Source organism: Amblyomma maculatum, chromosome 1, assembly GCF_055883805.1.
Source record: "Amblyomma maculatum isolate TAMU_Amacu chromosome 1, ASM5588380v1, whole genome shotgun sequence".
Lineage (NCBI taxonomy): Eukaryota > Metazoa > Arthropoda > Arachnida > Ixodida > Ixodidae > Amblyomma > Amblyomma maculatum.
In genome coordinates, this window is record NC_139344.1 from 244,725,069 (window position 1) to 244,751,315 (window position 26,247).

Genomic DNA, 26,247 nt, shown 5'->3' on the forward strand with positions numbered 1-26,247 from the left:
TATTCAATAACACAGAGGCTTTACAACACAGATCAAACACGAGAGAGTCAAATAAACAAACACCAAATTGTTCACCGGGCACTGTTGCAGTCCGACGCCTCGAGAGTCACTATGTGGCCGCCATACAAAACGAGCGCCGCTCCCTCGCAGGTCCGTGTGCTTGCCAGCAGCTGGCGATCCCCGGGAGTCCAGTTGTCGACCTTGTGAACACGCCGCAATCACTGACTGACTGACTGACCACACAAGCGGCGCGGCCTCCATAAATAGGGCGCGCCGCGTCTGTCTGTTAAGGCGCGCCAAGGCTAGCGCGCACACACACTTAGCTTCGCTGGTTAGAGCGCTCCCTTTTCCTCCCGTCGAGCCGCGCGTCGTCATTGGCTAGGTCCCATACAGTTTTCTGGAGACGTCTGGCATTTTTCGGGTGATGAGAAAGAGGGTGACGGCAACGCGTACAAATCTACGCGGAAGGAGGTTTTTATAGAACCTTGTGGAAATTTCCATGCGGCGCCGCGGGGGCCTCGCGCCGCGCCGGCTTGATAAAAATGTGCGCCGATTTCGTGACGCTCGGTAAATCTGTTTCCTTGCTCTCCCGGCTTCTGTGACAGTTTAATGCTGCTTGCTGAGTACATCTCATGCACGAAGAGTTTCTGGGTGCCTCCAGTGTCTGCAGCTGCAACCTGTGCACAAGGCGAGCCGCTGCTTGAGAGGCTTCATAGAGTTAATGCAAACCATACTATAGAGCAAAAGCGGCGGCGAAACCTCAATGTAAACTCTCTTTACGATTTTGTTAATCGTGTTCGCAGCAATGATGGTACTTCGCGCATGGCAACCAGAACTTCCCACGCGCGACGTTTGGACCAAAAATAGCGCAAATTATGGCGTGGCAACCTGGCAACGTTGGAAAAACGCGGTACCACGAAATATTCTAGATCTCTATGCCACGGAGGCCGCGTGCAACGCACTACGTGCGGTGCGATGCATGGAACGAAGCTGCGGCGCAATTCAATATTGCTAGCTGAATACTTCCTAGTTCGTTTGCCAAGTTTAGGCAACTGTGGGAGCTCGAAGGTTGGTCAAGGTGGTGGCGAGCCCTGAAAAGCGAGACGTGAAAAACTGTATAATTAGAGCCCTAAGGAAGCGCAGGTATGGGGAGATATTCCCATTTGAAGCGAAAAAAAAAAGTATTTACACACGAAACGGGATGCCCGATCCTTTTCGGCACCTTGCTTTGCAAACATAGTGACACTGTTCTCAAACTAGGGCGCCTATGAGATAGTGTTAAATAACGTGGCCTGTATCGAACTGCAGCGGGCAGCGTGTTTTATAGCGCCTACTGTGCAGAACAAATAATGGGATGTCGTGTGAAAGCGGACGTTTGTGTTGGTTGTGTTCTTTAGCTTCTTGAGCAAAGGCAAGGCCGCACACGCACGGCCCACTGACTCAATCTAGCATAAGCGTTGGCTTCTCTGACGGTTTCGGGCATCCGCTTCGACGGCTCCAATAATCGAATTTCTCACGCGCAATCGACCGAAACGCGAGCAAGAAGTACTGTCCACATTGCTGGGCACAGGAAACGACTCGAGCAGTATACATGCCGAGTGTATTAAAACACGGTACGTATACAGCAGACGAAACATCACGTAACTATTGCCAGCAGTCCTTTATCAGCCTTTTACCGCTCAAATTTTACAACTGCAAAACATGGAATGTTGAAACATTTTTTCTTATCTTTAATATATAGTTTAGGTATAATATTTAGGGTTATTTCTGCGAATAAAGTGAAACTAATGAGCTAATGTTATTAGCGAGAACCCACTAATGAGTACACGCAACCATGGGAAGACCTTAAGGGAGCACACGAGTGCAGCCTAACCTCTTCGCCGCGCTTTACGCTTTCACCCTCTTGAGAGGCTCAGTTCCTGAGTGCGGTCCCCTTGCCTTACTATACCTCGAACCATGACGAACTGGGCGGCAATCCAGACCGTCCAGCTCCCTGTGAGTGCCCAGCCGCTGTTCCTCTATGCTCCTCGAATGCAAACGCCGCTTCATGGCGACAAATTTGAGGACGGTGAGGACTGGATGGAGAAAATTGAGCATGCTGTAAAGAACGGGGGAAGCCTTAAAGCGGTAAAGAAGAAATTGGGCATAGGCAAAAACCAGATGTATGCGATAAGGGACAAGGCGGGCAACGTCATCACTAATATGGACAAGATAGTCAAAGTAGCCGAGGAGTTCTATACAGATCTCTACAGTAGCCAAAGTAGTCAGGACCGTAATGAGATTGGCGGTAGGGAAAAACAGTCAGACGTTCCACCAGTGACAAAGGAAGAGGTCAAGAAAGCACTAGAAACTATGAAAAGGGGGAAATCAGCTGGAGAGGATCAGATAACTACAGATTTGCTGAAGGACGGGGGGGATATCGTGCTAGAAAAACTGGCCACCCTGTATACGCAGTGCCTGGTGTCATCGACGGTACCGGAAGCATGGAAGAATGCAAACATTATCCTCATTCACAAGAAAGGGGACTCTAAGGACCTTAAAAATTACAGACCAATCAGCTTACTGTCTGTTACGTATAAGGTATTTACTAAGGTAATCGCTAATAGAATCAGGACAACCTTAGACTGCAATCAAGCAAAGGATCAAGCAGGGTTTCGGAAACGGTACTCTACTATCGATCATATCCATACCATCAATCAGGTGATAGAAAAATGCTCGGAATATAACCAGCCCTTATACATAGCATTCATTGATTACGAAAAAGCATTTGACTCAGTTGAAACCTCGGCGGTGATGCAGGCATTGCGAAATCAGGGGGTAGACGAGCCGTACGTGAAAGTGCTGGAAGATATATATAGTGGCTGCACAGCAATCATAGTTCTACATAAAGAAAGCAACAAAATTCCCATAAAGAAAGGTGTTAGGCAAGGAGACACAATCTCGCCAGTACTATTCACAGCATGTTTGGAGGAAGTATTCAGAGACTTGGAATGGGAGCAGTTAGGGATAAGGGTAGATGGAGAATACCTCAGTAATCTGCGATTTGCTGATGACATTGCCTTGCTAAGCAACTCGGGGGATGAACTGCAAATAATGATTGATGACCTAGACAGGAAAAGTAGAAAGTTAGGCTTGAAAATCAATATGCAGAAGACTAAGGTAATGTTCAACAGCCTCGGGAAGGAACAGGAGTTTACATTAGGTAGCGAAATACTGGAAGTAGTAGGCGAATATATCTACTTAGGACAGGTAGTAACCGCAGATCCATCCGGATCATGAAAAGGAAATAACAAGAAGAATAAGATTGGGATGGAGCGCGTTTGGCAAGCACTCGCAGATTATGACTAGCAGCTTACCGGTATCGCTCAAGAGGAAAGTATACAACAGTTGCATCTTGCCTGTACTCACCTATGGGGCTGAAACGTGGAGGCTAACCAAGAGAGTTCTACTTAAGTTGAGGACAACCCAGAGGGCTATGGAACGAAAAATGGTAGGGGTAACATTAAGAGATAGAAAGCGTGCAGAGGTCAGAGAAATAACTCAAGTTAACGACATTCTAGCGGAAATTAAGAAGAAGAAATGGACATGGGCAGGACATGTAGTGCGAAGAGAGGATAACCGATGGTCGCTGAGGGTAACAAAGTGGATTCCAAGGGAAGGAAAGCGTAGCAGGGGGCGGCAGAAAGTTAGGTGGGCGGATGAGATTAAGAAGTTCGCAGGGGTCAAGTGGATGCAGCTAGCACAGAACCGGGTTAAGTGGAGAGATATGGGAGAGGCCTTCGCCCTGCAGTGGGTATAATCAGGCTGATGATGATGATGATGATGAGGACTGGCTGAGCAGCTACGACCGGGTCTCTGCGTTTAATACATGGGACTAGGAGCACAAGTTCCCGAATGTTTATTTTGCTCTTGAAGACGCCTCCTAGATGTGGCTCGAAAAACACGAGTCTAGTATCACCACCTTGAAGGATTTGATGGCTGCTTACAGTCCGGAGCGCACATGTCTAATAAGCGCATTGCCATGTTTGAGGAGATTACTCGGTTTTTCAACCGCGAAGATCCGTCTATGTCGGAGACAAAGAAAGTTCGCCACCTTATGCGAGGTGTCAGGGAGCAGCTGCTCGTCGGGTACGCAACTCTCCGTGTACTGTGGCTGATTTTACGAGAGAAGCGGGCACTGGCCTCTACTAGTGCCGGTTCGCACATACCACGGCTGTCAGTTTCAATTATGCAATGCGGTAAAAATTTCAGGAGCAAACAGCGCGCTTCGTTTACTTTTGTCCGCACCGGTACACGTGAAGAAATCCGCCGAGCGGCGTCGGCAGTGCCATCTCCGCAGCCGCCTTGCGCCATGTCATGAGCCTACAGCGACGTGTAACGCACCCCAGTGATCTGTACCTGACTCTATAGGCAGTGGCTCTAGACTGACCTAGAGTTACTATATAGATTTTATAGTACTTCTAGGCCAAATGCCGGCTGCGGTGAAACCATGCGGCGCAAAGAGAGCGCGACATCTCCACCGATGATGGCCGCCGAGAGGCTTTGTGCGTTAAGGCTATGGAGAGGTGTTAAGTGCTCTCTAAATTGTTTTCACTATTCTTGTGATGCATACTTTAAAATATATATTCATAATGTCAGCTAATTTCTTCCTAGTGGAACAGCTTATTGAAGAGGGCCCAAAAAATACCGGGACTGAAGCGTGAGCCGGAAGACTGAAAAAAAAAAGAAGAAAAGTAGCAGATTTCGCTACTTAATCGATGACGACGTCGATATATCGAGAGACAACTACTTGTCCATGCTAAGCGCAAACTATACGGCGACTGGCCAGATGACATAGCCGTTATAGTTGGACGATAATAGTTGGAAGGTAAGGATATCCCTAGGAAATTATTCGACGACGCCTCTACAAATAATGGATTCGTGCGTTCGATAGACACGAGTCGCCAGAGAAACAGACAGCTTTCTCTCTTATAAGGTTCAAGCCATGCCTAAACCCTAACCATCTTCTTTCTTTCTTTTTCAGTGCGCGCAGCAGATATCAGGAGAGCCTAACACTGCGTGACTCGATAGGGTTGCATCATGTGGCGGCTCGCCCAGCCTGTCATGTCCTACTCCAATATGCAATAAAAAAAGTACTACTTATATATCTTGTTTTTGGTGTGTTCAGTTAAGTACGGCGATCTAGGTCCAATAACATATATTTTTTGTTTGTTTGTACTGAAAGAAATTTTCATATGTGATGGGCAAATCTGTTGACACAAATAAATAAATCTTAGTTTTACAAGACACGATGTCCCAGTACTCATTTAGAAAAAAAAATCACGAACTTAGCTCAAGCAAAGACATTGAACACGGTCGTTTCAGCTTTCACAAGAGATGACCAAAACAAGTGCGGTCCTGAAGACGCATCCTGAAAGAGCCTTGAAATCGTTCTACCGCTTACTGCGGAATTGTGAAACGAGGTGGGTTAAACGCTACGATGCGATCTCAGTTTAGTCAGGGGCAATTTGAGATCATAACTAGGACAATCTATATGCCATTTTGAACGCACGATGCTATATGCTGTTTATGATAACGTATATAAGAGTCCGCTCAGAGCCAACGCACGATTACGCCTCGTCGAAGTTGCGTTGTAACCTTGACTTTTTCACTTCGTTCTACGGCCTGCCGTAGTACTGCTGACTAAACGAACGTACTATTTTTCACACGAGGGTTTGTCCTGCTTGAAGAGCAGCTGGGTCACTTTTCGAGAATTACGCGATATTCAAGGTATTCAAATTTATTGAGGCTGCAGGTAATGCATGTGAAGTGTTTTTTGCTCTAGCATTCAAACTGATGGCGTAATCGACGATTAAATCTCGAGCTTGCCCTCACAGCACTCAAGGTCTCCAGAGAAGCTTGGTAATGACGTCACGGACGGTAACATCATTATCCTTGTTCTCGCTCACTTCCAGCGGTGCATTTCCTGAAGCCGCCGAACAAAGAAAGGGCTTTGCTTTCGTTAGAGTTTTTTTTTTTTTTTTACTTTTCAAACCAAATGTTTCTATGCGGGAAATCTACTGGTACCGTCAATGACGTAATCATGCCCCTCCCACCCGCAGCTGTGTGGTGCAGAGAAGCCTGATAACGGTCGTGGTTTGAATCGCTAATTGCGCCACTGATTCAAATGCTAGCGCCAAGATATTTCGCATGCTTAAACTGCAAGCTATAAACGTTCGACCATTCGAAACTCATCGAATCTAAACCCCGTTCAGTTTCCCTTTAATCCCTTCTGCTGAGAAGTTCGGGTATTCATCGAAACATAGAGAAGTGGTGTATGTTAAGGGAGCTCACAGCAACTTACTCAAAAAAATAAAGCTTAGACAAGCTTTGTTTGCATTGAAAGTGCAAAATACCGATGTAATTCATATATAACTGAAATATAATTATACGACAGCAGAGAAAAAAAGCTACATGGCACCGGTGGGATTCGGAACCCACGACCTCTGAATTTCGCAGCCGGCACTTTACCATCTGAGCTCCGCCGATGGCTATTCAATCTTCTATTTTCGTAGGTTATTACACTGCATGTAACCAATCCTTGAGAGCGATCACTGGCACCACCCTCATCCGCCGCGGAGGACATGGAAAGGCCTACTTTACCGCTGGTACCGCGTGGTACGTAATTTAACTGGGAGGCTGCGAACTGTGCTAAAACCCTCTTATGCTACCTATATGGTGTCAAGGTTGCCAGAATCCATGCCTTCGTCCAACCAATCAGCAAACCAATCTGACAGTTGCTGCACCCAGTCGTTTCCTTAAAAGTGTTTTTCAATTTTCGCGCGTTTCTTGTACGCGCGTGTTAAATGAGTGCTTGACGTCCTGCATTGTTTAGATACTATAATTAAACAAACATGTCTTGAAAGTAAGGCGAGCAGCAGTTAGGCACTATGTCAGCGCGCTGCTACTTTGAAGATGCACAACAAACTACCTGCATTTGTAAAATTCCTTAAGCTGAAGAATTTCTTGATGCACACGACGGAATTTCCGGAGAGCAGAAGTACATACTTTACGCGACACGTGGCCTGCGAATAAGAACCGGTAGCAGATAATAGATAAGAAATCCAAGATTGTCATCGCCATCATCAGCAATCACTTAGGCATGATATTTAGGCTTCCCCATGAAACTAAACTGAATGAGCCTGCTATGTTTGATATTGTCACGGAGGAACGAAGACGAAGTAGTTGAAGGACAGAGGTGTGCGTGGTGTCAGAAATGGGATCGCGTGGGAACGGGCACCGGTCTGTGACACCGGGTTCCTGTTCTCGTAGACTCGTGCACGTGCCTTCGTTCGACGGGTACGGACAGATTCCCTTGCTAATTATATTCAAAATTTACAAACTTTCAAATGTTTTGCGTCGTATTTCTTTTCTTTCATTCAGTTTTGTGATCATAAACCTTAGGTTTTTGTTTACTTGACAATTATTTTATTCACTGATCCGGTATATGCAGGACACTAGGCACTCCACACTGAACCCTGGCCAATCCCCCTTCGTGGGCACGTGCCATTTATGAAGGCAGAAGAAGAAGAAACGGAGCCGGCAGCTTGCGGACGTCATCGTACTGCAAGTATTGTTGTGAAAAAAATAGGCTGAGGGCAGCTGAACCGTCGTGGATCCGTCTCCTGCCGTACGTCAACTCTGGTGGCTCGGGTGCTGCTTCTGATGAGTCATGGACGCCTCATGTGAGCAGACAGCACCGCCGAACCAGGTTTGTGCTGACGACGCTTCCTATAGCCAAGGACCATCGTTAAACCAGGACTGTGCGGTGGGGAACGACTCAGATGGACAGAAAGCCTTACCGAACCAGAACTGTACCGGAGACGACTCACGTAAGCAGATAGAACTGTGTGACCAGAACACCACCGCTGAGCTTCAGTTTGAACGGGCAGCTTCGCCAAACCAGAACTTTGCCAATAATAACTCGGGCGGGCAACCAGCATTACTGGACCACAATTATGCTCGAAGCGATTCCTGTGGGCAGAGCGTGCCACAAAGCCAGAACTGTGCCGGGCGTGATTTCTTTCCTTTCTGACGTCACATCCCTCCACCTCCGCTTTGGTTCGTGCCCGGGCTCCACCTATATCCCTACTGCAGTGGTCTTACATGGCCACCGTATACGAACCCTGTCAGCAGTATTGGAATGGAGCCTACTATGGCTGCCCTATGGGGTATGTTCCCCAAGACAGGAAACCTTATCAGTATCATTGTTCAGTGACTGAAAAAGCACCCTCAGAACAAGAAGCTGCCAGTGATGTAAATGGGAGCGATGGTGCTACTCCAATGGATGCATCGCTTAGCAGTGGTTTCCCTGCCCGGTATACGCCCTCAGACACGACAAATTTGCAGTACATTATGCAGTCACGGAAGAAAGACACTTAGATCAAGAGCCTGCCAGCTTCGTTGACGGTAGCCATGAAGCTTCGCCGATGGATATCTCGCCTTGTGTAAGCCCTGTGAACGTTGATACAAGCTGTGCATCAACAAATGATGAAGAAACACCGGCACTAAAACGCACACCTCTGTCCTTCAAATACTTCATCTTTGTTCGATCCTCCGGGACAATATTATAGATAACATCGTTGCTAATGTTGCAGTGGAATGGCAAATGTATTGGTACTGCGTTCCGTAAATTGAATTACGTTTGTACGTCAAATATCCGTCGTAAAAACCAGAAGACAAAAAATAAAAGCCGAAACTTATGATCAACCGTTGTACGAACCTTGAAAAGTCTGTTTAAATATAGGACTCGGCGGACAAAATTTAATCTGCACTTTGTCTCTTGCCATCAATGTTGAAGGTTTGTTATATATGCATAAAACACTAATATAAATGTCTCTCTTGTATTTTATTCCTCGTCATTTCGCTACCGTGGTTCAGGCCAGCTGTTTCATACCTGGATGAAGAAGATACATTTGCTGGCCCTTCCAATATGTTTTGCAGTCCAGTGTAAACTGTCGTGAAATTCCGAGTCTATTGCATATTTTAATTTTTTACACCCACCCCGCATCATTCTGTTATTTTCTTTCTTTTTTTTTTTTTTAGGTTCTCGATCATGCTTCGGAATACGTCCTTTCAGTTACTTGCGCAGGCAACATCATCAGGGAATCTGAAATTACCAAGTTTAATACCTTTTGTCCCCAACGCTTACCTAATCCACTCCTTCCATGCTTCCTGCCTGTAAGCATGCAATGAATAGTATATATACTAGTAGGCACGGCAACTTCCATTGAGCGGCCGTAGTTGCTGGAGAGATCGCCTCCTGGCCTGATACTTTTCTAGACTTGGATTTTGTTACTTTCGTTGTGGATGACCATGCCGGCTGCAAGAGACACTATAAATATTTCGGATTAACTTTTGCTATGCCTCGTCTACATCGTGCATAATTCCGGAATGCTTGCTTTACTACTAAATTTCGACTCAGTCAAAATCCTTCCTCGCAGACTAAAGGCTATAGACCAGCATCAGTTCAGTTTAGCTCATTTACAGGAAAACATGAGAGTTTGGCTGCTATTCTGTTTTGACGACGTGTTGGACGTGAGGATCGGCGGCGATATAACTGGCGGCGGCTCAAATTTACTGAAATGAATAGTGGGAATGGTAGGAAAACTTTTTTGGCGTTCGCTGATGCATTGATAAAGCGTTTAATTTAGGAAGTCATTTTTTATAATATGTCCGCAGGTACTGCTGTTCCAAATGCAATAAAAAAACATTATTGCTGATGCTGATGCGGCCATTCCCCTTTGTATCGGGGGATCACAAAGTTCTGGATCAGGCCAGACCATGGCCTGACTACCATGGCGATGACGATGGCGATGTGGGTGATGAAGGCGTGCTACGAGCATGGATCTTTGCTTTCCAAGCGATTTATATTGGTTCTCATGGTGCCCCACCCGCAATCTCTATTACACGAATAGCCAAAATGCACTACTAGAGTATGTGGCTTCTACGTGGTCATGGGCCACCAACCACCGCGGGTTCGAGCGTCGCGCGAGCCAAAACCCTGATCAGCCGTCACCACGCGCACACTGAAATACCGCAGCGCGCAATCAACCTCCGTAGGGAGGAGAGCGCTTCGCTGCAGAAACACAAGTCTCCTAGTTGGCACAGAAGACGTTTATTCAACACCGTCCTCCAGCGCTACACAAACATTCAGTCACCGCGTCCCGGGAGCGCGCGGGGAGCAAGGCTCCCCTGAACGTACGCAGTGACAAAGAATGCACGCCTCAAGCACGCAAGGACGTGCTGTGATCTCTCTCTCGCGGTGACCAAAGGGTTCCTTTGAGAGCGCTTGGGCAACCACCGCAAGGTACGCCTGTCGTGGATCGTTGCATCACGATCAACAGGCACGAGCTGCGCTCTCAGGTACGACCCGGAGCGGGCGAACTCGAGTACACACTGGTCTGCGCGGACAAAGGCCGGCATACAACAGTAGTGTACGCACCTTGCGATGTCTCGGAGAGGTCTCTCTCTGGGCTCCGCTCGGACTGTCGCGCGAGCGCGGCCGTCGAAGCGGCGCCATGTTCCTGCCAAAAGGCGCCAATGAGAACAGCCACTGGGACGCCAGGACAGAGCTGTGGCCGAACAGCAGTGACAAGTCGTCCGAACATCTCTCCGCCGCCTCCGGCGGGAGAAAGGGAACGAGGAGAACAACAGGGCACGGGCGGCGGCCGCCCAAAGTGCACCCGCCCCAAGCCCGAATCCCACAAGGACGGCTTTTTTATTCGCAGTCATTTATTTTCGGTAATTTTCATTTCAATATCTTCGCGATTTGTGGTGCCGCCAAAAGCGTAAGCCCATCGTGAGCGCTTCCAGACGGCGCCATGTTTGATCATATTTTGAAAACTTGGGCGAATTGCCTGCACCATACTCTTCAACATAGGCCCACATAGCGATGGCTGCGCAAATTAAAGCAATATGTCCTCTAGTGCGTCGTTCGCCAACGATTTCAGGCAGGATGCACTGCTACTGTAGCTGCAGAGGCTGTTTGAACTTCTCAAAAGTTGACTGTCTTGCAGACGAGGACTTCGTAGTCGGTGTAGGGATGCTCTTTGCCGCCGTAGGTGACTATCGCGCAGCGCTCCCGTAATCTGACATGCCCTTAGGACATGGGCTATCAGTTGCACTAATTTCCACGAGCTTCTCCGGAGAAATCAGCATACACGGCTAAAACCTACCATTTAAAGCAGGCATGCAAAGACGCCCGCATCACGCTAGGTATCTGTATCGAAACGGCACTAGCGCCGTGTCGGTAGTGTCGTTTCGGCGCTAATTTGTGGCAGTTACTGAGGGGACGGGGAAGCGGAAAATGACTTGGTAGCAACGCCAAAGCAACGCCAACTTCGCGCATTTCAGGGCGCATATCGGTGGTTAACGATATCGGATATGCCGCATCGTATATCAAAAAGCACCTAGGAACGAGAAGTGATCATATTCATATAGAATAAATAATGTACTTATGATGCGTGATTTATTGGTGCTGCATGCGTCCGGGATCTCTGCTTCTCCGACAAAGACGGGAGCCGCGAACGTAGCTTCACCAAGTGTTAGTAACTACTTATAGCACGTGGAATTAAGGCTTTTGATAAAAACGAATAGGATTCATATTTCTTCCAAGCAAACTCTAAGTGGCTGCCACACAACAGGATGTCACACAACTTTCCCGATGATCTATTTTGTTCCAACAGTTTCGGACGGTGGACCGTCCTTCTTCAAGGTAGAATTGAGTATGTTGTTTTTCCTTCCCCTTTCCATATAATGTTCTTTATTCCAATAATCACCATTCCTATAAATAGTATACTATAAACAGTATAAACAGAAAAAAAACAGCGTTTGCATTGCACTCGTAGACTGTTCGCTCTTTTGTATATATATATATATATATATATATATATATATATATATATATATATATATATATATATATATAATCGGTTTTGTGGTGTATGTCCCAAAAGCAAAACAGTCCGAGTTGATTTAGACTCAAGAGGTTGTTAGCTTAGAAATTTCTGTGCACAATGGTCTTGCGTTTCGTGTCACCGCAACGAGTGCATCTTGTTTAACACTCGACGGACCGCTGTTCAAAGCGAAGGCAGGGAAGTTTAGGGGATTCCACTTCATGGAGCTTTGGCATACGCAAACCTTTCGGCAGCGCACGTGATGGGTATTTGAAATTGCTTCGCAGCAATCAGCTACAAGTCTCCATGCGTCTGGGTGACCTGTAAAGGAGGGAATATCCCGGTGAACGCGGTGCCCGCAGGCGACGACACCGGAGGCGAGATCACCTATGTTGGGCGCGCGGTGCACGAGGGCAACGTGATACCTGGCAAGGTGCTCACCAGCCTCGCCTACTGCTACGTGGGCCACAATAAAGAGGAACACAAATACCGGGACTACCAGGTGAGCGCAAGGACACTGATTTCTCCATTTTTCTCACTGTTGCACATGCATTGTTATCACGCTGCTACGGCCTTCGCTATATAGGAGCGCCTTGTATACCAAATTCACTATTACCAGCGGGAAGGATCACGCGTCGCGGAGACGGCAGCAAAACACACGCCCCGATAGCGGTATGTTTGTCTGGTGTGCAGTAAAAGGGTCCTGCAGCTTTGTTCCACGGCTTGGCGAGTATGTACCTCATCATACTCGCCATCGGGTGCCCGCCCACAAGCGCTTGCGCTTCTGCGGGCACCCGATATTTTTTGCATGTATATTTCTCGCAATAAAGTTCATGTATGTATGTATGTATGTATGTATGAAGAAGCGATCCAAGTCGCGTTGGTTCAAGTATAGAGCATAATTTCGGTACGTTTTTGCTCCTATAGATGGTGGTACGGGAAGTTTAACATCCCAAAGAGATTCAGGCTTTGAGAGACGCGAAAGTGGAGCACTCGGTATTAATTTCTGACATCTATAGCCTCTTTCAGCGCCGGGCGGATCTTGACGACATGGAGGTGTGTATAATGGCTATAACCGACTCGGAGCAGGCATGCGCTCTCTCCTCTAATTTATAGTATTTAATAGGCCCTCACCTGACTGTTCTGCGCAAGCAATGCCGATGCCATCACTTTGTTTTCGCGCCCGTGTGGACGGCCCTTGACTTTTGACTTTCCGAGCTATCTGTTTGGCAATTTGGAGACATTTTAACGCGACAACTTTAAAAGCCCCGTTATCCAGAAAATCCGGCTCCGGCGTCCGTGTTGTGAGCGAAAAATGACGGGCTTGGAGCTGGCAGGTTGTAGCTGGCAGCTGATTCATGGCCGGGCACTGATTCTTCGACGGTTTGTTCGACGACCACGTGTTGGCATAACGTTGGGAGGAGCTGCCAACTCGGGTTGCTCATTTGTAGTGGGAAGGTGGAATAATTGAATCAACCGTACAGTTGGATGCCGAGTCAGGGATGCTACACATTCAGGCCACGCACGCTTGTTTAAAGCGACGTGGTCCCTATATATGACCAGTAGATTGATAACATTGTAGCATAGTACTGTATGCTAATGAGAATGTGTGAAATATCAGAGGCACAAATTAAGGGATTGGTAATTAATCGAGCCGAAACTACATGTAGGCGAAAGAGCAACCGCAAGCGGACCTCCATGAGGGGAGCTGTTAAGGCTATCGTGCCATATACCCTTAAAGGCGGAGCTTAAGTGTACGCTGTGTTTTTTTCCCTCTGTTTCCTGTAAACTCAGACACCACTGAAAGCATGCTCTCAGCATTAACGTTTCACTGTTGACGACTGGACGAAGGGCAAGAGTCGTTAAAGCAATATTGTCGCAAGCTCACGGTTCCATGAAATACACATTGGACACTTAGGTGATGATTATGAGTGTGTTAAAAAACGCAAAATTCCACATATCATTTGCTATTTCGATATAATTTACGCAGAAACGATACATTTGCCGTGCCAACGTTTTCCCGTGTTTGTGTGGCTTCTCTGAACAACGATGCAACTTCGCGAGGACACATGAACTCTAACACATGTACAGGCCGGGTGGCCAGTGAACTCGGCGTGCCACTATGTGCTTTGCGGCCCACAGACTAAACTAAGTCCATGCTGTCCAAAATTTGCGTGCGCAGTTTTCAAAGAAGACAAAAAGTAATTGCTGTTATCATCATCATCATCATCATCATCATCATCATGAAAACTACGCCCACACAAGTTAGTCTTGTCCCGTGCCACTTGCAGCAGCCACCTTACCACAGCAAACTTACTCATCTCATCCACCCGGTTGTCATCTTCTGCGCTTCCTGCTGAGTTTGGCTCCCTGGAACCCAGTTCATTACCCTAAGGAACCATCGGTTATGTTGCCTTCGTCGTGCTTGTTTCTTATTTTCAGTTTCAAATGGGATGCCATTGACTCACGTTTATCGTTGGGCCACTCAAGTTTCTTCTTAGCTCCCTATATACGTTTCATGTACCTAAGATTTTTCTGTCTTTACGTTACTGCGTTGTCCTCGCTCTGACTTCAGCTCTTTTGTTGGCCTCTAAATTTTTGAGTACTGGAAAGATACAGCTCTTGAAGATAAGCTGTCATTCATTACCTGCGAATGCCTGCCAATTCACTTGATTTCACAATAATGAGAAATAATTTATGTGCCATTAGAAAAACATCCGGCAGCGTCCATGGCACGAGATTCGAATGAGTGACCACGCCCATGGTAGGTGCCACAACGTGTATAAGATATGATATGCATAGTCACGAATGTTAAAGCGAATGTTAAAGCGTTCTCAGATGTTTATGAATACTGACTCATTTTCATTGTGCAACGTAGCGACACAGCATTTTGCAAAGTAATGTACTATAAGTGAGTCTGTACAAACATTACGCACAGTCATTAGTTTCTGCATGACTCATGACTAAAACTCATTATGCAGCGTCGCATGACTCAGTACCGTACGAAGTAACGTAATGAATGGTGTAGGATTGGTACGAAAACTACGTATAATCCTCACTCACAGTCCAAATCATGTCCCGTTACTCATGGTCATTATGCAATGTGTCATGTTAACCCAGGCAGGGGGCGTAGCCGCACACTCACCGGAGCGCAGTCCGAGAATGAAGTCCAGACACCGTACTCCCAAGCGATGAAAAGGCTCCCGCTTATTATCGCACTCAGCTTTTATACACTGGAACCGCAGACCCACTATCGCAGTCGCAGCTGCCAGTGGCTGCTGACGTGGCGCGTCAAGCAGGAACAGATGGCAACAGCACGCAATGTAGCATGACTAGCGACCATTTACTTATTAACGCAATAAAAGTAAGATTTAAAGTTGGCACAAACATTAAGCAAAGTTATGACTCATAACTCAGTATGTATGTAACGCAGCATGACCCTCCACTTGACAAAGTAGCGTACTTCTCACACGTAAGCAGTCTTCAATATAAATGTCTCTTCGAGTATTTTTTTCCTCGTCATTTCGCTACCGTGGTTCGGATCAGTTGTTACATACCTGGCTGAAGACAAATTTGCTGGCCCTTCCAATACTTTGCAGTTCAGTGTAAACTGTCGCGACCGTCCGAGCCTATTGCACATTAAAAATTTTTACACGCACGTCCCACCATTCCCTCTCTTTCTCGTTCTTTTTTTTTTTTTTTTAGGTTCTCGATTATGCTTCGGAATACGTCCTTTCAGTTACTTGCGCAGGCAACATCATTAGGGAATCTGAAATTACCAGGTTTAATAACTTTTGTCCCCAACACTTACCTAATCCGCTCCTCTCAATGTTTCCTGCCTGTAAGCATGCAATGAATAGTATATATACTGGTAGGCACGGCAACCTCTATTGAGCGGCCGTAGTTGCTGGAGAGATCGTCTCCTGGCCTGATACTTTTCTAGAGTTGGATTTTGTTACTTTCCTTATGGAGGACCATGCCGGCTGTAGAGACACTATAAATATTTCGGAGTAACTTTTCATACGCCTCGTCTACATCGTGCATAATTCCGGCATACTTGCTTTACTACTGAAATTTCGACTCGGTCAAATCCTTTCTCGCAGACTAAAGACATTAGACCGGCACAATATTTACAAACAAAAGAGCCATCTATCGGACGCCGTAGCAGAAAAGAAGTGAAAAGTAAGGTTAGCGTTCATGAGAACACAGGGAAACTGAAGCTTCCAAAGCAGTTTTCTGATTTAGCGGCTAGCCTATGATATCATTGAAATCAATAGAAACCATCAAGATCTTAGAACTTATTCTGAAAGTCCAAAAGGTGATTTCAAAGGTGCTGTATTTTGAAACACCGCGATATGTATGAAGGTAAGCGTCGGGTGGGCGACTCATATAAAGACGCAGGTAAACAAAACTTATCATATATTTTTTTCTTGTTTCACAGTGCGTCATTGGAATTGGCCGATCCGTTAAAATTTGTCATTAAAGCGTATTTTTGGGCAGTTGTGTTTACCCTTAGTGAGTTTCGTCTCTACACTACTTCCATGCTTGTAAACAGGTTGTTTTGTTGTCAGTATTCTTTAGAGGCTACAATCACACAATTTGCTGCATGTGCCGCAGGCACCTTGGCTATCGCTCAGCCATGCAACTTACTATCTACCGACTTATCAGCGATACGATTAATTCAGTATCTTCACAATTCTTCAACACTGTGGGCGGAAAGTTTTCTGGTCAGCATGCACAATTTCTATAAAAAATTCAGATGCACCCACGAATTATTAGGGGCCACATTAACGCCGAAAAGTGTCCTACGGATTTCCCATAGAGGCCGCTCTATTAAGGCAAAAGTCTCCCCCGGTTCATAAGCAGCGGAACCCGGCGTTTCTCAACGTAGAACACGGTGTACCAAAATCTCATATCGGTCAAGCGAGACCGTCACGTCATCACCCCGATGATCATTTTGCAACCGGGGCCAAATTCTTCTTCGCTCACGTGACGTTAATGGTCATCATAAGCGCCTCTGCACCCACTTCAGGACAAACGATCCCCCCGTATCCCTTCCATTAACCTGGTCCTGTTCCAGCTGCATCCACGTAATCCCCAAAAACTTCCTAACCTCATCCGTCCGCCTGACATTCTGCTGCCCCCGGCTACGTTTCCCTTCATTTTAAACCAGCCAGAAGACGAGACCAAGGAAACAAGAGAACAAGACAGGGCTGGCCATATTGCTGTAAACTACACCCATGTTACTGAAATCAGGCGTGCAAAGAGACGGGTCATCCTCCGATTTACACTCCCGGAATTGCACATGTAGCGCCAGATTAGAATTCGCCTTCCGTCCTAGAGAACTATAGAGTGCTCCGTCAGGCGCATATTCAGACATCTGCCTGTCTGCCCGTAGTAGCACCGGCCACAATTGAGCGAAATGCGATAAACCACGTTCTTTCTGCAGGTGGTGAACCTTTTCCTAAGTGAATGAAAACTATCACGAGCTGTATTGTCGAGCCCCCTTCTAACTCTGGCGCACAAGCCTCCTATCTTGTTTTTCGCTGTAAATACAACGTCAACGTCGTACCTTGCCGCAAGTTTCTTGAGTCGGTGCGAAACGCCATCGAAGTAAGGTATGACAGCCACCTTCTCTCGCAGCGTCACCACACCAACATCAACCCGCCCCGTTTTGCTCTTCCTTGAACGTGTTAAAACACGTTCAAAATGAACCGTTACCAACTCGCCCAGTCGTCAACCTTGTTGAATTACGTTTGCCTTCCCTGACAATCCAGTATGTCACACATCGGTTATCTTGCCTTCGCATTACATGCCCATCCCACGCCCATTTCGTATCCTTGGTTTCGACTAAAATATCATTAACACGAGTTTGTTTCCCAAGCCACTCTGGTTAGTCCTTGTCTCTTAACGTTACACTATACCATTTTTCGTTCCATAGCTCTCTGCTTTGACCTCAACTTAAGTTGAACCCTTTTGGTTAGCCTCCGCGTTTCAGCTCTATTGGAGAGTTACCGGTAAGATGGAACTCTTATATTTTCCCCTTGAGCGATACCGGTAAGCTGATGGTCATAATATTCGAGTATTTGCCAAATGCGCACCATCCCAATCTTATTCTTCTAGCTATTTCCCCGTCGTGGTTGGGATCCCTGTACTAAGCAGACATATTCGCATACCACTTTCAGCGCATTGCTACCTGTCGTAAACTACCATTTCCTTCCAAGGCTGTTGAACAGCACTATAATTTCCTCCGTATTAATGCTTAGACCTACTATTCTGCTTTTCCTGTCTAGACTATTAATAATTATTCGTGATGTGTCCCCTATGTTACTCAGCAACAGTGAAGTCTTCAGTGAAGCGCAGATTACAGAAATGTTCTCCCTCAGCCCTTAACGTTAACTGCTCGCAATTTAGGTCTCTGAATACTTCCTTTGTGCACGTTGTTAATAGTACTGTAGGTATCGTGTAGCCTTGGCTAACACCATTCCTTATGGAAATTTGGTTATTTTATTTATGGCGGACTGTGGTTGCTGCTGCAGCCACTTCAAAAACAGGACAAAATAGTGGTATTGACACCAAATTTCCGACGAAGCGTTTTGTAAACAAAGGAAAGTAAATGAGCTGAGATTTGAAAATTTAGATAGAACGGGAATCGAAACCCCGCAAGACCACCAGATTTTCAGATGGCCACGCGCGCTATCCGCAAGTCACGTATGCCCGTTGGCCGGAGCTGAGCACAGGGAGACCTAGTGGAATGCGTGGTGCACTCATAAGTTTCAGAAAAGATTAGAAAGTAATAAAATAAAATTAGTTGAAGGAATGTAATACACAAAAACTAAAGTCAGAGCATTCAAAAATAAAAATAGAAAGCAAGGAAACCAAACATCACTAACGATAACATACTCCCGCCTTCACAGCACGCACGCGGTTCAGGAGCTCTCCGTATCTTTTCTATATATATGGCTAGAGGTTGTCTCCTTCGTCCAATTCTTCCTCTTCATCGCCTTCGTGTTCGTTAGCGCTCTCCTGAATAACAGGGCTGACCTCTCCTGCTACCTACACGGCAACCGCACGCCCTGTTAAAGACATATGGGTCGCCGTATTAGTTGGGCTCATGCCGGTATTGTTGCTCAAGTCAGTCCTGCAGGGCGGACGCGGAAATGTATTCCCAAAGTTTGAATGACAAAGTGGCACAAAAGTCTTTCCAAGAAGCTGAGGCTCACAAAGTAGGGTTAAAAGCTGAGGAAAATGTGTAGCGCTACGCGCAGTACGTCCTGTGCAACCTTTCGAAGGAAGTCAGTCAGTCAACCACTCAGTCCAAGCGTTTTATCCTAACAGAAAGGACGTCTGCCTGCTTATGGAAGTGGAGGGGCATAAAAGAGGCTGGCGAAAATGCGAGGATGCCGGTTGTTGTTGTTTTCTTTTTGAAAACTGCAGATCGGTAGCTCGCTTTTTATGCCGGTGTTGGGATAGGTCCGTGTCTGGTACATGGCGACTGCATGTCCTGAATGCAACGGTGTCTTGTTTTGTCGGCGGATGGGAACCGCCAAGACAGGGCAGGTGTTTAATGATGGTGCATGTGTTATTGCCGCATCTGCGCCATTTGGTTGCTTCTGGTGCTGATAGCTTCTTACCCACTTGCTGGCTACTTTGGCGGTTAGTGCGAAACTTGTTTTCGAATTGTGGACCGCTACTCGCGTAAAAATGTAGTGGTTTAGCTTTCAAAACTGGTTAAGCAGAGGGTAACAGTAAGGATACATCAAATGGCTCATTGAACAACGCGACAAATCAAGTGAAGCTCGCTATTTCTGCAGTATCGCCTATCAACTTCAGAACGTCTCCAAATGTGAAAAATGAGGTGTCTTTGTTCTTCAGACCCTATTGCCCGCCTCTCGCGTCGTTTGATCGATGACACCCTTTGTTACCAATCAGAGCCAGTTTAATCACACTCCGCGTTGTAACTCTGGTTCCCAGGCGCTCGTCTGCGATGGTGCATGCCTGGAGTGGCAGGCGGCTACTAATGGCGCAGTGCCGAACGGAGCCATCCAAGGGGGCGTGACCTCTAATGGAGAGCCGCTCTACGTTGCACGCGCTCTCTACAAGGGAATGAAGACTGTCGGCAGGCTGCAACCGTCCCAGCGCTGCGCGATAGTCACCTACGGCGACGTCGAACATCGCTACACCGACTACGAGGTCCTCGTCTGCAAGACAGTCAACTTCTGAGAAGCCCATACAGCATCTTCAGCTACAGTAACAGTCAATCCTGCTCAAAATGGCTGGTGAACGACGCATGCAACAGAGAGTATATTGCTTTAATTTCGCAATGCGGGTCTCTGTTGGAGAGCATGGTACAAGGAATTCGCCCAAGGTATCAAAACATGAACAAAATAGACACATCTAGAAGTGCTTCCGATGGCGTTCCGCTTTTGGTAGCACCACAAATCGTGAATAAAATGAAATAAGAGGAATGCATTTTGGTCATTCGTGCATAGACATAGCGGGCGGGGCCACTAGAGGACCACTATAAATCGCTTGGAGAGCAGATAGGCCTCCATCACACACATGCCTATCGCCTACACCGCCGGTCATCGCGCTCATCACATTCATGAACTTTTTATGTATCTGGAACAACGGTACCTGTGGACACAATATGCAAAACGAATTCCTAAACTAGTCGCTTTATCAAAGCCTCGGCCTACTATTCCCGTTTATTCTTTTAATCACTAGAAGCCCCCAACTGCATCGCCTCCGATCCTCACATCCAACACGCCGTCAACGCAGAACAGCAGCCAACCTCTCATGCTTCGCCTGTAAAGGAGGTAAACTTGACTGGTATATTCAATGTCATATCGTGACCTTAATTCGTGGTCTAAATGCAGCTTCGAACAGGCTCAATGAGCACGTTCAACCGCACGTTCGGAGAAAAAAGATTTGGAATAAATACGCGAAACGACGATTGCATGTGGCACAGAAATCCGTCGCCGCCGATTACTCCGCGCAGAATCCGCTTTAGGGCATTAATGGGATTTCTGTAACCCATATAGTGTTCCCAAAGCTTGACGCTAATTAATGTCAAGCATGAAAGTGTTCAGTTCGTCTGGAAAGGGGCCCACCACAAATGAACGTCGAACAAATGAGCGTAGCTGTCACACCACACTTACATGCGCTTCCCATAAACTGAATTTAGGAAACAGAGCAGGAGTCGATACTGTCTTCTCAGGCCCGAAGAAACTGCATCAGTTGTGTGAAGAAGTAAATTCCGACACCGAACGTGAGCCCGACTGCATCACGAGGCGCCGTCCACGTCTCGTGGATTGCGAAAAAGATATTCGATTCCCCTGTCTTGCGGAAACATCTATATAGGCCAAACAGAAAGATACCTGAAGACCAGATTACACGAACAAAAAAGGAATCTAAAGGTACCAACTCAAGGGAACTTGCCAGGCACTTTTAGTTGGGCGTAAGCAGTAAACGTGCATACGTATCGCACACTGCGTTGCGTGCACTGCAAACGTCGCGAACACGACACTTTTAGTTGGCCGTGCCGAAGCATACGGCACAAGCGGTGTGCATGGTGGCGCCATCTAGTGACAATCTTGCCCGCTAGTTTGAAAAAACCTTTCAACTGTAACTGCTGATCAGATGAATAGTCGCACTGTCAACCATTTTTTTTACAAGGAGAAAAACTACACAAAGTGAAGGATATGAAAGCCACAAGCCAGAGCGACAAGAAGGTTGCGAAGGAATGTCGTTGCTATGGTGAACAGATACACAACTTACAGATAGGCTTTGAAGCTTGAAATTCGTGAAGCCTATCTAGAAAATCAGGGATATTTGTAGCTAATACATTTTCGTGTGGGCGAGGATGAGTGTAGTAGAAGAGAAAGCCTTCTTGATATTTTAAAAGGAAAGAGAAAAGAGGGAAAGGTCAGTGCAGTAAATGAACCCCCTGCTCCTCTCCCGGAGGCCTGAGTGCCGTGCCGGATGGGGTAGGTAGGGAGGGCCGGTTGAAAACAATACAGTTATACTGATCTGAACTGAGAAAGGAATGGACATCATCGTAGGTTCACAAGCCTTTCGTATGCCATTCCATTTCCGTAATCATGCCGATGGCCACTCTGTTAAGGCATGACTGGTTGTATATGGCGGGTATAAGGTGCGATAGGGTAAAGCGCTCACGTCAGTAGCTCCCCTTGCGGTTCCTCTCGCCTACATGTAGTCTCTGCTCGATTAATTACCAATCCTTAATTTGTGCCTCTGATATCCCACACATTCTTATTGGCATACTGTACTATGCTACAACGTTATCAAGCTACAGGTGGTTTATAGGCGACCACCTCGCTTTAACCAAGCTGTAAGAACGTGCGTGACGTACATGTGTAAAATGCCTGACTCAGCATCCAAGCGCACTGTAAGGTTGATCCTGAGCAACCCTAGTGGCAGCTCCTTCCAACCTTTTGATATCATATCTTGTCAAGTCGCACAACCCGTAGAATATATCAGTGCCCGACCGTGTCAGCAGCCAGCTACCGCCTGTATAGCTTCATGCCCCGTCATTTTTCGCTCACAACACGGACGACGACGCCGGATTTTCTGGATAATGAGGCCGTTAACGTGTCGCGTTAAAATGTTTCCAAATTGCGAGAGGAATAACGCGGATAGTCAAAAGTCAAGGGCCGTCCACACGGGCGCGAAAACAAAGTGATGGCATTGGCACTGCTTGCGAAGAACAGTCCCGTGAGGGTCCATGAAATACATTAAAGGAGAAAGCGCACCCATCTGAGTCGGATATAGCATATTGCATGCCTCCGTCAAGTTTCGTTCGTGGCTGCTGCCGGCGCTCACGGCGGTGCCGCATCTGCAGACTAGTCAACCGTGCATCATTTCAGTCGTTCAGTCGTGTCCGACTCTTCGTGACCCTATGGACCATGTCACGCCACACTTTCCGGTCTCTCAATATCATCCTAACATCACATAACTTCATCTACAGTGCCTCGAGGATGCCATCTAACCATCGCGTTCGCTGCCTACCCCTTCTCCGGCGACCCTCAACCTTTCCCAACATCACATCTTTCTCCAGCGACTCCTCTCTTCTCATCAGATGACCAAGGTAGCTGAGCTTTAACATTAGAATTTGACCCTCCAATGAGCAGTCAGGATTTATGGTCGACAATATCGACTGATTTGATCTTCTGGCAGTTCAAGGTACTCTCAAGAGTCTTCGCCAGCACCACAATTCAAACGCGTCAATTCTTCGGCGGTCAGCCTTTTTCACAGTCCAACTCTCGCATCCATATATCACAACTGAAAAGACCTTAACACGAGATATACGAATCATGGTTGGCAGACTAATGTCTCTGCTCTTTACTAGGCGGTCCAGTCTAATCATTGCTCTCTTTCCCAGAAGCAGGCGTCTCCTAATTTCATGGCTGCAGTCTCCTTCTGAGGTAATCTTGGAGCCCAAGAAGAGAAAATCTGTCACAGCTTCCACTTCTTGTCCCTTGATGCTCCAGGACTTGATAGGGCAAGACGCCATGATCTTTGTCTTTTTAATGTTCAGTTTAAGCCCAAACTTCTCACTCTCTTCTTGTACGCGCATCAGAAGTCTCTTGAGTTCCACTTCACTTTCTGCCATTAAAGTGGTATCATCCGCAAATTTAAGGTTGTTGATACGTTTTCCAGCAATCTTCACTCCAGCTTCCTCATGATGCACTCTGCATATAGGTTAAATAGGCAGGGCGACAGTATGCAGCCTTGCCTCACTCCTTTCTCAATCGGAAACCAATAAGTAAGACCATGCCCAGTTCTGACTGTGGCCGCTTGTCCTTTATACAGGTTCCTGAGGAGACAGATGAGGTGAATTGGAACTCCAATCTCTTGGAGAGCTTGCCACAATCTGCTGCGATCTACGCAGTCAAACGCTTTCGCATAATTAACAAAGCAGAAGTGGATGGGTTTCTGGAACTCTCTTGCTTTTCCATGATCCAGCGAAGGTTGGCAATTTCGTCTCTAGTTCCTCTGCCCTTGCGAAACCGAGCTTGCACGTCCGGAAGCTCCCGATCCACATACCGCTGCAGCCTATCTTGTAGGATTTTCAACATCACCTTGCTTGCATGCGAAGTAAGCGCGAACGTGCGGTAGTTGGAACAATCTTTGACATTGCCTTTCTTTGGAATGGGGATATACACTGACCTCCTCCAATCCTGTGGCTACTGCAGGGTTGTCCAAATCTTCTGACATAATGTATGCAGAATGTTAACAGCGTCATGGTTGAGCTGGGCAGAGGCTAGTAGAGTTTTGTCAAGAAAACAACCTCATTTTCAACAGCACAAGAGGCGCCTGTACACATGGACTTCACTGGAGGTCTGTACAGGAATCAGATCGATTATATTCTTTGCCGGCAGAGATGGAGAAGCGCTATACAAGCAGTAAAAACAAGGCCTGGGGCCAATTGTGGCACCGATCATCAGCTTCTTGTTGCCAAAATTAAGCTTCGATTGAGGAAAACGCAGAAAACTAGAAGGCCTTTCAGGTATGATCTGGATCAAATTCCATCAGAATATGCATTGGAAGTGAGGAATCGATTTCAAGAATTAGATCTAGAAGACAGAGAGCCCGAAGAGATGTGGACTCATGTTCGTGATATAATACAAGAAGTTGCTACTAAGGTAGTTCCAAAGCAAAGAAATGCAATAAAGCCAACTGGTTATCTGAAGAGGCTTTGCAAACAGCTGAGGAAGGGAGGATGGCAAACGTTATGGGGGAAAGAGAAAGATACAAGGTTCTCAATGCGGATTTTCTGAAAATCCGCATTGCGATGGTTAGATGACATCCTCGAGGCACTGCAGATGAAGTTATGTGATGTTAGGAAGATATTGAGAGACCGGAAAGTGTGGCGTGACATGGTCCATAGGGTCACGAAGAGTCGGACACGACTGAACGACTGAAATGATGCACGGTTGACTAGTCTGCAGATGCGGCACCGCCGTGAGCGCCGGCAGCAGCCACGAACGAAACTTGACGGAGGCATGCAATATGCTATATCCGACTCAGATGGGTGCGCTTTCTCCTTTAATGTATTTCATGGACCCTCACGGGACTGTTCTTCGCAAGCAGTGCCAATGCCATCACTTTGTTTTCGCGCCCGTGTGGACGGCCCTTGACTTTTGACTATCCGCGTTATTCCTCTCGCAATTTGGAAACATTTTAACGCGACACGTTAACGGCCTCATTATCCAGAAAATCCGGCGTCGTCGTCCGTGTTGTGAGCGAAAAATGACGGGGCATGAAGCTATACAGGCGGTAGCTGGCTGCTGACACGGTCGGGCACTGATATATTCTACGGGTTGTGCGACTTGACAAGATATGATATCAAAAGGTTGGAAGGAGCTGCCACTAGGGTTGCTCAGGATCAACCTTACAGTGCGCTTGGATGCTGAGTCAGGCATTTTACACATGTACGTCACGCACGTTCTTACAGCTTGGTTAAAGCGAGGTGGTCGCCTATAAACCACCTGTAGCTTGATAACGTTGTAGCATAGTACAGTATGCCAATAAGAATGTGTGGGATATCAGAGGCACAAATTAAGGATTGGTAATTAATCGAGCAGAGACTACATGTAGGCGAGAGGAACCGCAAGGGGAGCTACTGACGTGAGCGCTTTACCCTATCGCACCTTATACCCGCCATATACAACCAGTCATGCCTTAACAGAGTGGCCATCGGCATGATTACGGAAATGGAATGGCATACGAAAGGCTTGTGAACCTACGATGATGTCCATTCCTTTCTCAGTTCAGATCAGTATAACTGTATTGTTTTCAACCGGCCCTCCCTACCTACCCCATCCGGCACGGCACTCAGGCCTCCGGGAGAGGAGCAGGGGGTTCATTTACTGCACTGACCTTTCCCTCTTTTCTCTTTCCTTTTAAAATATCAAGAAGGCTTTCTCTTCTACTACACTCATCCTCGCCCACACGAAAATGTATTAGCTACAAATATCCCTGATTTTCTAGATAGGCTTCACGAATTTCAAGCTTCAAAGCCTATCTGTAAGTTGTGTATCTGTTCACCATAGCAACGACATTCCTTCGCAACCTTCTTGTCGCTCTGGCTTGTGGCTTTCATATCCTTCACTTTGTGTAGTTTTTCTCCTTGTAAAAAAAATGGTTGACAGTGCGACTATTCATCTGATCAGCAGTTACAGTTGAAAGGTTTTTTCAAACTAGCGGGCAAGATTGTCACTAGATGGCGCCACCATGCACACCGCTTGTGCCGTATGCTTCGGCACGGCCAACTAAAAGTGTCGTG

The 26,247-nt window shown here is 46.7% G+C and overlaps 1 protein-coding gene across 1 annotated transcript; it reads left to right on the forward strand.

The window, feature by feature from the left end:
• The first annotated feature begins 1,956 nt into the window (after window positions 1–1,956).
• Window positions 1,957–20,347, forward strand: LOC146206120 (pfs47 receptor-like). Its single transcript, XM_084608595.1, has 3 exons — window positions 1,957–2,068; window positions 12,224–12,438; window positions 19,911–20,347. Exons 1-3 carry the CDS (start codon window positions 1,957–1,959, stop codon window positions 20,157–20,159), a joined length of 576 nt encoding a protein of 191 aa, XP_084464721.1. The 3' UTR covers window positions 20,160–20,347.
• Window positions 20,348–26,247: the final 5,900 nt, after the last annotated feature.